General features: G+C 42.5%; 1 protein-coding gene across 1 annotated transcript in view; it reads left to right on the plus strand.

Annotated features, from left to right (window-relative positions):
- Nucleotides 1–10,320, plus strand: part of THADA (THADA armadillo repeat containing) — a 379,793-nt gene that overhangs the window by 263,321 nt on the left and 106,152 nt on the right. The window contains exon 30 of the mRNA XM_023735532.1: nt 5,213–5,328. Within this exon, the coding sequence (XP_023591300.1) occupies nt 5,213–5,328 (116 nt within the window). The remainder of the gene's footprint in view (nt 1–5,212; nt 5,329–10,320) is intronic.

Consider the following 10,320-nt stretch of genomic DNA (forward strand, 5'->3'; position numbering starts at 1 on the left):
TGTTCTGTAAGCCTTCACCTGAAGTACAATTTAAAAAAAAAAAAGTTTAAAAAAAAAAACCTTTCTTCAAGGAGCCTACTCTAACTAGGGAGAAAAAAAAACATGTTGCTGTTGAATCGATCTGACTCATGACAGCCCCTTGTGTTGCAGAGTAAAACTGAGCTGCATAGAGTTTTCTTGGGTTTAATCTTTACAGAGGCAGATCACCAGGCCTTTCTTCCGTGATGCTACTCCGTGGATTCGCCCTGCCAACTTTTAGTTAGTAGTTGAGCGCAAAACATTTGTGCCACCCAGGGACCTCTGCTCTAACTAGTGGTAACCATATGTCCCTGTTTGTACCAGGGGCGTGATAATTAATAATGCCTCCTTTCACTCTCAAAACATTTCCTGGTTTGGACAATAAATTACATGCCACGCTAACCAGAGTAAATGTCACATGGATATTTCCAGCCAAACTCATCTAATCCCCCTTTCTTATTCACAAAACCTTCTACTTACTCTCTGTGAGCTTGGTCTTGAAAGATGGCCCACATTCACCAGCTGCCCTAGTTGAGAGTGTCTTTCCTGACTCTCAACTCTGTAGCTAAAGCAGTTGCCAAGACCTGCGTCTTCAGCCTCCCAGAGGTCTCCCAAATGTCTCCTTTCCTCTCCATTCCACTGCTGCTGTAGTTTAGATTATGTGTATATGGGGAGGGGGAGGTCTCACAAAATCAGAATTTCACTGGTGCCCGGCAGGTTAAGTAAATGAAGGGGGATAGCAATAGACATGTGACCCTCTCAGGCCATCCTTTGTTTTCAGACTTTTCCTAGAGATTTAGTTTCAGTATCCTCTTAATTCTCCATAAGAAAAAAAAGCAGAAGAGCGGTGGTAAGTGGCACTGGCCCTCCGCCTTGGTGGTGATGAGTAATAGAGAGTAGTGGGCATTTCTCCTCACAGGGTTCAGCTGCTCCACAGCCCAGGCAGGCCAATGTGGCATGCAGGAATGTGGGCCCGCTCTTGCCAAATCTTCCCACTTTTCAAAAGTAGTAGTTGGAAATCAGGAAGGTTTTGATGTGAAATCTCCTGATTCATAACTGTGGGTGTAGAAATACCGTGTGGGCCAAGTAAAACATCTGCAGCCCCTCTTGGCCTATAGAGTATCAGCTTTCACCCTCTGGACTAGACCCTTAGCACCTCTGGTCTAGACTTGTTGCAGTGGTCCTGGTCATCCTGCCGCTTTTAATCCGGCCCCCACACTGCCCTGGACCTTCGTTTCCCAATTACAGATCTGATCACACAGGCACTATCTCTGAAGAGATCTTTCCTGTCTCCAGATTAAAGTACCCATTCCTTAATGTTGTACTCGAGATCTTTCTTGCTCTGGCTTGACTTCTCTCTCCAGTTGCGTCTCCCACCACCCTGCACACATCCTGACTGTGTTGTCTTACACACAGTCTTCACACAGAACTGCTTGCTGTAGTATTTTAATACCCACCCCCTTTTTTCTGCAGTGGTTAAAGCACTCAGCTGCTAATCAAAAGATCGGCAATTCGAACCCACCAGCCAAAGATGTGGCAGTCTGCTTCTGTAAAGATTACAGCCTTGGAAACCCTATGGGGCAGTTTTGCTCTGTCCTATGGAGTCGCTATAAGTTGGAATCGACTCGATGGCAGTCGGTTTTTTTAGTTCAGTTTTCTCTGTTTGCATACTCTTTCCCCAAGTCTGGCAAGATTCTTTTCAAGGTCAAATACGGATATCACGAAGTCCGCAAAGTCTTCTCTGACTGTTTATTTTTGGAAGGGAGTCTGGAAGAGGAGGAAACCAGAACTAGGAAAAGAACTAACATTTTTATCAAATGCCTAGTGTGTGCCAAGTATGATAAGTATTAAGTCTCTCTATAATCCTACAAGATAGATATCATTATACCCAGTTAATCATAAGGAAACAGGTTAAATAACTTGCCCAAAGCCCCACACGTAGTAACTGTATTTGCGCCCACGTCCACTCAGCTCCAAAGTTTGTGCTCCTTCTACTCTTGCCCTAGGGTTGGAATCTTACACTAGTGTAAGTGTCACTCTTCACAACGTCGTGATGCCTTCCTCTTTCCTCCCCCGCAAGATGAGTAATTCATTGGCGTGAGGAACGCGATGTTACTAACACAGAGCTTAGCACCTAGAGCAGCTCCTTGATCCCTTATCAAATGTGATTGACTGGATTACGGACTTGTGTCCTAAAGGCCTGCAAGTAGCCACATCAATTCATTTCAGGAAGTACTGTTGAATTTCTACTATGCACTGGGCTTGGAGGGTGAGGTCAAGCATAAGAAGGAACATGTTAGTGATGCTACCGTGTAGGTTATAAATCCTGACCTGGTGGAGTCAGGGAAGCTATTGATTTTCAGTTTATTCTATTTCAGTTGATTGTGATTAGAATATATGCTGCAGCCCTTAGAACAGTGCCTAGTAATAATAGTTGTTTAATAAATATTTGTTGACTGAATGTTTGAATCCTGTCCAATTTGGGGCCCCTAAAATGACACTAAGCATGTCAGCGCTCCCATGTGCATCAGTTGATCCTCCTGCTCAGGTGGCGGCAGCTTGGTGTTGCTCCATCCTTGGTGTTGTTCCGTGCTTGGTGTTGCTCCATCCTTGGTGTTGCTCTGTGCTTGGTGTTGCTCTGTGCTTGGTGTAGTACAGCTCTGTACGTACACTGTCTCATTATCCCAGACCTGGGCCTAACCGCCCTCTCAGCCCAGAAGTTCTAGACTAGAATTTAGGAAAGGAGGGGCAATGAAGGGGGTGGCTTGCTCTCACCATCCTTCAGAACTAGTGGACAAATGATCCCTCCTGGGAGCTGCTGCGGCTCCTGGGTCTAACCTTAGAATAGCGCACCAGAGCCTAGCCTTGCTCCTGGACACCACCCCACAGGATGACCTCATTTTTTTTAAACGAATTAAGCCCAACACTAAATGTCATGTGAGGATGGCCATATATGCAAATATTTTCGTTAATTTCCTTAAAGAAAAAAATTATCTCAAGAACATTAACTTATTTTATGTATATTTCCTTAAATCGCTTTTCTTTCCTCCCCCCTCTCTCTGTCTTTCTCTCTCCCTCTCCTGGCCTGCCCCGTGTTTTCATGACTTCTCTGACCCTGTCTTTCCTGATGTTTCTCTGTCTCATCTCCATGCTTATTTCCACTACGGTTCTTCTCCACTTGTGTGATGTACGGAGACCACTGTCCACTCCTGGTGAGTAACCAGGATCAGAATCGCTGTCTGGTCTGTGCCCACGGTGACCGAATTGTAGACCCGTCCGCTGATTTTCGTAAACCAGAGCTGCCAAGCGTTTCGAAAACAGTCTTGTTTTTGCCAAGGGAGGTGAGCAAATATAGGACGAAGTTTAAACATCCATCAAGAGTTATTTTTGAAGTGATTTCTTCTAAACGAGAAGCGTTTGAAAATCTCACAACGTTCTTTACAAGTCAATTCCAAAGTCATGTATTTTGCTGGTGTCTGCTGATTAATTATGATCTTGTGACACCATGAAAAGCCCTGGTGGTTGGTTTTGTGCAGCTGTAGAGAAAACTAAAGCACGGCCTAGTGACTTTGCCAGTTCTTTCAGGATAGTGGGGATTGAGGCAAAGGGAGGTATTTTTTCGCTCTGGCAGCCACCACAGAAGAACAGAAGCCCCAGCCAGACCCGTTTCTCCAGACTCCACAACGGGCAGTTTAGGTCCCTGCGGGGGTGTGGTGAAGTAGTAACATTTGATCTGCTGCTTCTGAAATAATAGATCCGTTATTAGAGAAGGCATTTTTAGTCTCCATGTTGGGGCTTGTATGCAGCTCCTGTACAACTGCTTCTGTTTAGAAAGAAATAACAACAGTCGTTACGTACAGCACAGGAATCAAAATGTATTTTGATTCTCTGAACAAAATACATGCTCAGCTTGTATTTGTTGTTGATAATCACAGATGTTAGACCCCAGAAAATCTGCCAGCTTAGCCCCATTTAGGGTCTGATGACTCTGGATCTATTTTATCTTGGCCTCTTACTTTTTCTCGTTACTCTCTGCTATATCAGCTCTCCGTTATTTGACTTCTGATAGCTCCTCCTTGACAAAAGAGGAAGAAAAGGAAGAGTTATATCTGGTTGCTTAGAAAAAATCATCTGAGCTCTGGTGAAGGATAAGATAAGGAAAGGAAGATAAACTGATGAATTAAAATTGACTTTCCAAGTTCTTGGTGCGTTTATCTGTGCTTTCTTTGCTCCTGTCACCTCTTCCTCCTTGATTTAGATAAGGGGGCCGGGACTGAAGGACTTCTCCGTGTGCATCTTTCTCCTTGGCGTTAGCTGAGATCAGAAGAGCTCATCGATGCTCTCATCCGCTTGCCTTCTCTGCTGCAGATTTGTGCTCTTCAGAGAGGACTTACTGATGTCATTGCTGAGTGTGACTCCAACACAGTCACACGCGCATGCACGAGGACACACACGTTTGCACACGTGTGTGTCTCCTGGAACTGTCGCCTTCTTTCTAAATATAGGCAGCTAAAGAGACAGCGGGATCTGTCCTTCTCTGCTTAGTTCTAGTATTGCACTTAATTCCAGTATATAATGCCATGTAAGATGAAGAGAGGGCCAAGTCTGCATTGCTGTCTCTACTCCTGTCTCTTCAGAGATCTGCCAAAAAAAACCTAAATAGTTTACAGATCTCACTATCCAGTATTTGCAAAGGCTAGCAAGCATTATTGTGACTGCTCTTTTAGCCAGGCCTGTTCTGATTAACCCAGGCGTGTAAGCCAGTTGAGACTTTCAGACAATGTCTTCTTCCTACACAGTAAGGCTTTGACTTTCAAAGGCACATTTTATTTTCATATGAGCCTGCTAACATTGAGAAAGATAATTGCATTTCTTTACTGAAATCAGTTTGTAATTGTTTGTAACTCATAGGCTCTAGTTTCAAATGATTGTTTGGTCACAAAGTGGTTGCCTTTTTTGGAATCGTGCACGGAACCCAGGGCACAAGTACAGATTAAGAATGTAGGTTTCTCAGCACCACTGGGTTCTCCAAAACCAACATGCCTTTTCTGCAAAGAGACCAGAGCCACATTCTTCAGGTGTCTGTTTGCTTTGAGGGGGATATTTTGAGGAAACCTAAAAGGGAGGAACTGAACATTTAGGAAAAATATATTTTCACAGCAGGATATTGCTTTTTCTCTTTTTTTTGGTTTAGGTTTTTCATTTGTTACAAGCCTACTCAGACTCCAAACACAGAATGAATTCAGACTTTCAGCAGGAGCTGACTGACGTCACTGTTTGTACCAAAGCCAAACTCTGGCTGGCCAAGAGGTATGTTCAAACCCCACATGAGCAAGGAGTTATCAGGGGTTAGGAATACATTCGAAAATTGCTGTTTCTAGTTGCGGGGAGTTCTAAAAGTCTGTGGCATGAGTTTTCTAAACGTATTGGAGTATTTATCCTTTTAGAACTTTGGGTTGTGGTAAAGAAAGGAAAATATTTTCTTGACAATTTTTCTAAAACTGCTGCTTGCCTGGGGGGCATGTAATATGGCTTTGTATCTGTCCACAAATCAGCCCACTCTTATTAATACCTGCTGTCATGGATTGAATTATGTCCCCCAAAAAATGTGTAGGTCATGATTCTCAGTATTGTATGATTGTGTAATCTGATGTGATTTCCTTATGTGTTGTAAAGTCTATCACTATGATGAGGTTATATGTATTTTCCTTATGTGTTGTAAACTCTGTCACATGATGAGGTTATACTGATGAGGTCTACAAGATTGGAAAGTGTCTTAATCCAATCTCTTTTGAGATATAAAAGAAAGAAGCAAACAGAGACACATGGGAACCTCATACCACCAAGAAAGCAGTGCTGGGAGCAGAGCATGTCCTTTGGACCTGAGGTTCCTGTGCTGAGGTGCTCCCAGACCAAGGGAAGACTGATACATCACAGGGAACTTTCTCCACAGCCAACAGAGAGAGAAAGCCTTCCCCTGGAGCTGATTTGGACTTGTAGCCTACTAGACTGTGAGAGAGTAAACTTCTCTTTGTTAAAGCCATCCACTTGTGGTATTTCTGTTAGAGCAGCACTAGATGAGTAAGACACCTGCTCTGTGCCCAGCCCTGTGTTAGATACCATAACAATGAAAGGCAGTAACTGACTGACTCTCATGGTACAAACTCTTAAGTCCCATGGCAGTTCAGAGGTTAGAAGGCAGTGTCAGACTTGAATAGACACCGATGGACAGGTAAGGATGTGACTAGGAGGAGGGGATGGAAGTTGCCATTTTTAGGTGGGTAGTCCAGTAGGTTGAGTAAACAAGGCAAAGAAGGATGGATACATGTTTTTTTCATCCTTGTCATTGTTATTTTATTTTAGAACTTAGAACATTTCCTATGTGAAAGAGGAAGGAATAAAAAGAATTTCTCATTTAATTCATATGAAGTCCTCTCTGTAACGCTGTATTCAAAATCCATGTTGCAGGACGCTGATATTGGTAGGATAGTGCCAGCACAAGACTCCTGGGTATGTCCTCTGTTAAGTTCCATTAGAGGGTCTGGAAAAGGTCCACCTGCTACCACATCCTATGCTGTAGTACGTTGCATTCCATAAAGGCTCGGTGTATTGGCTGCCTAATGTCGCAGCCTACCTTTTTTATTTTTTAAAAAAATGTACTTTTGTTGGGCTCCCCACCTTATTTGCTGAGTCAAGTAATGAGGCCTGCAAATTAGTTCAATTCAATAAAGTATTATTGAGCTCAGACTACATACCAAGCTTTGTGTTAGGAAATGCCAGGGATACAAAGATACAGGAGAGCTAGTCCCTGGCTTCAAGGAGCTCACATCCAGGTGGGAGAAAGATACACGAATAAATAATTTTCATCCAATATGATAAGTGTAATAATAAATGTATGTAGCAGGTATAGGAATAGCCCAGAGGAGGAACAGGGAGAGCCGACGTTGAACTGGCCTTCAGGAGATGAATACAGTTTTGCCAAGTGGACAAGGCAGGCTTAGGTGACAGTATATGCAGAGACAGGTGGTATGGAATGATATGGTAGGTGTGGAGACCACAAGGAAATTAGCCCTTCTGGAACCTAAATTATAAGGCACATGTGGCAGAGAATAAGGCTGGATAAATATGTGGAGGCTACCCAGCAAAACCTCCTAAAGGGAACTTTTAGAAGGGGAGCCAGCAAAGGATGTCCCAGTGTGTACATATGTATGTGTCAATATTTGTCTAAACACCAGTAGCTTTGGATAGGGATATTGATGGGGAAATTCTAAATCCAAGTTTTGTTTCCTCCCTTATATTTAGAAAGTAGGATTGGTTAACCACAGACTGCTTTTCTGAAGCCTGGTGTCATTTGCCTTCTGCATGGCTCTTAGACTACCTCCCCAAGATGCATTTCCTGGGAAAACGGGAGCTGAATTGTGATCACACTTGTGCTCTTAGCTGTTTACCAATTAATAGCCAGATCCTCCTTGTTATTATTTCTGGAGATCAGAAAGTCCCGGCTCTCCAGAAATTATCCTGTTGAAACCCCTGCCTCCATCCAGGACTGCCCCAAGACAGCATCCTAACTCTCCGGTTCTTAAAGTTCCATAAGGAGGGAGTTTCTGCCACCATAGCTTGCTACCTCATCATCGGTCTCATAGAAATTCATCATCCCCCAGTGCTGAGTCCATTCCTTCTTGTTGGACGGGATGGAGTAATGGAGTTGCAGGCCGGCCATCTGAATGGGCCTTCGTTCAGTGCAGAGTCTAAAGACGGATGACACAGCTGCTGATCCTCTTCAGCTAGAGAAGTTCTCCTGGCCCCTTGTAACCTTCCCCATGGTCCCTATTGCTATTTTCATCATCTTTCCCCCTCCTTCTGATTTTCTACATGACTTTCCAGCCCTAGAAAACAAAGGCAGAAATCACTGGCAGTTCGCTGGGTTTCCGCCTTCCTTGCCCCGAATCCAGGAAAGCCACTTTTCTGTTTCCAGTGCGGTCAACTCTCTATTATCCAAGTGTGAATTTTCCACTTTGGGGGTGGTCTGTAGATGGTTCCTAGCACCAGGCTTCCTCTTGCTTCCCAACATACTTTTATTAGTATTAATCAGGATGTATTCAGAGCCTGGAATATTGAGTTAGGGAGGAAAGCACACTGCCAAAAGTACAATGCATTCCAAAGGAATTTATTGGTCTTCTGTATCATTCCCATCCTTGACAGGATAACCTTGAGGTTCTTGAATGGGAAATGATAGAATTGGGTATAAGTGAAGAAGCCTCAGTGTGCGCCTGCCCTGTCCCTGAGACTGTCTGGGAGTGTTGCCCCAGGTGGTGTTTGTCTACACTAGTAACTCGATGCTTAGGTGGACCCACTCTGGGCCTTAGTGTGGTCTTCTCGCAGCAGACCCGTCTTCACATTCTTACCTGCCTGTCCTATGAAAGATGTTATAATGCAGAGTACTCAAAATTCCACTGCTGAAGAGTTTTCTTTATGTTCCTAGTAATTTACACATGAAAGAGGAAGAAATGTTCCTTTGACCCAACTAATAATTTTCTGTATCTTTTAAGTATAATCTGTGAGACACTAATGTTATTGCAAAAAAAAAAAAAATAATAAAAAAATGTTATTTTAAATTTTAGCACCAACACTTTTTTCCTTCTATAATTTATTTGATCATCAGCCTGAGTTGATTCAGTCCAGTAAGTACAAAAACATTAGTGAGGGTGTCATTTGTCCTTTTATGCCCAAAGAAGATTTTTTTTTGAAAGTTCATTGGAACCATTGGATAACCAATTCAGTTTTTAAATTTTGACCCTCAAATTGAGGGCACATAAAATAAAGACTTGTCGTATGTTTGTGTTTGACTTTACAAGATTAATAGGGATTTATATGAGGTGATTAAGCAATAGCCATGGCGTTGTTGGGGAATTTTTGGTGATGAATGGCCAGCTGGCAACATAGCCTGAATAGAGGACTGGGCATCTGCTCTTACAGGCCACTTTTCATGCCAAGATGTCAAAGCCCTTATGGATATCAGCTCATTAATCCTTCCAGTCCCTTCCTTCCCCATTTTACTCCATCTCTCCCTCCTGCATCCAGTTCACTGTCTCTCTCATGGTGCAAAGGCAGTTTACCACTGAAGGCAAACTAAGCTGACCCAGGCCAGGAGCTGAGGGAGAGTGGGGATCAGTGCTGGCCTGCAGAGGCTGGCCGTGGATGCCACGGAAGAGGACTCGGCCCAGTCCCGGTCAGGGTCCTGTCTGCCTCCCTTGCTGTTTGCAGATTCCAGCTTGGCTGTCCCAGCTGGATCACAGGTTCTGCCTGAATAGGAGGGACTTTTAAAAAGCCCTGTCAAATAGGACTCAGAGGAGAAAAGACATGACTCTGGTTGAGAGCTGGAATTTCTATCATATTGGGCTTAAAATTTTTCAGAAATGAATTTGGTTCTCTATTGTCTCTTTGGTTATAAAAGGAAAAAAAGAATGTGTGTGTTTGTGTGTGTGTGTTCCTTTTTAGTAAACTTAGTGAACTAAGTGGACTGTTCAGACTGTAATAATCAGGAAGAAAAATGTGCTCTACTGAAGTTTTTTCACTTTTTTGCCTTGATTATGAGTGTAGTGTATGCTTATCACAGAAAATTAATCAAGTACAAAATTTGGAAAAGAGAATAAAAGTCTACTCTTATCATACCCAGTGGACACCGGTGTTGTTGGTTAATAGTTTGATGGTATTACTTCTTTTCTTCTATGCTTGTTTTGCAGAGTTGAGGTTATACTGTATATATATATGTTGTTTTTCACTTAACAATATCCTAAGAGCATTTACTATTACTATTAAAAACTCTTTGTACTCTGTCACTCGTCCTTGGAGGTAATCATTGTCCTGCCTTTTTGTAATAATCATTTATTTGCTTTTCTTCCTACTCTACTGCCTGTGCATCTCTAAAAATAAAAGTTGTGCCTGTTTTTAAATTAAAACCAAAAATTCTTTGAAAATGTCATTTTTAAAAGGTAGCATATTTTTGTCACCTGAATAATTAGTCATTAAGTTTATTTAACCATTGCTTCATTGCTGGCCCTCCAGTTGGCTACCTATTTTTTAACGTCATAAATAACATTCCTGTCAATATGTCAGTTAATCTTCCCATCAGCAGTACATGGGAGACCTCCCCTGAAATTGTAACTAAGATTTTAAAAATTAAGTTAAGGAAGCCTAGGCTTTTTTTTTTTTTTAATATTTTATTGTACTTCAGGTGAAGGCTTACAGAACAAATAGTTTCTCATGAAACAGTAGTACACATGTTGTTTTATGACATTGGTT

The sequence above is a fragment of the Trichechus manatus genome, unplaced genomic scaffold (assembly GCF_000243295.1).
Source record: "Trichechus manatus latirostris isolate Lorelei unplaced genomic scaffold, TriManLat1.0 scaffold00005, whole genome shotgun sequence".
Taxonomy (NCBI): Eukaryota; Metazoa; Chordata; class Mammalia; order Sirenia; family Trichechidae; genus Trichechus; species Trichechus manatus.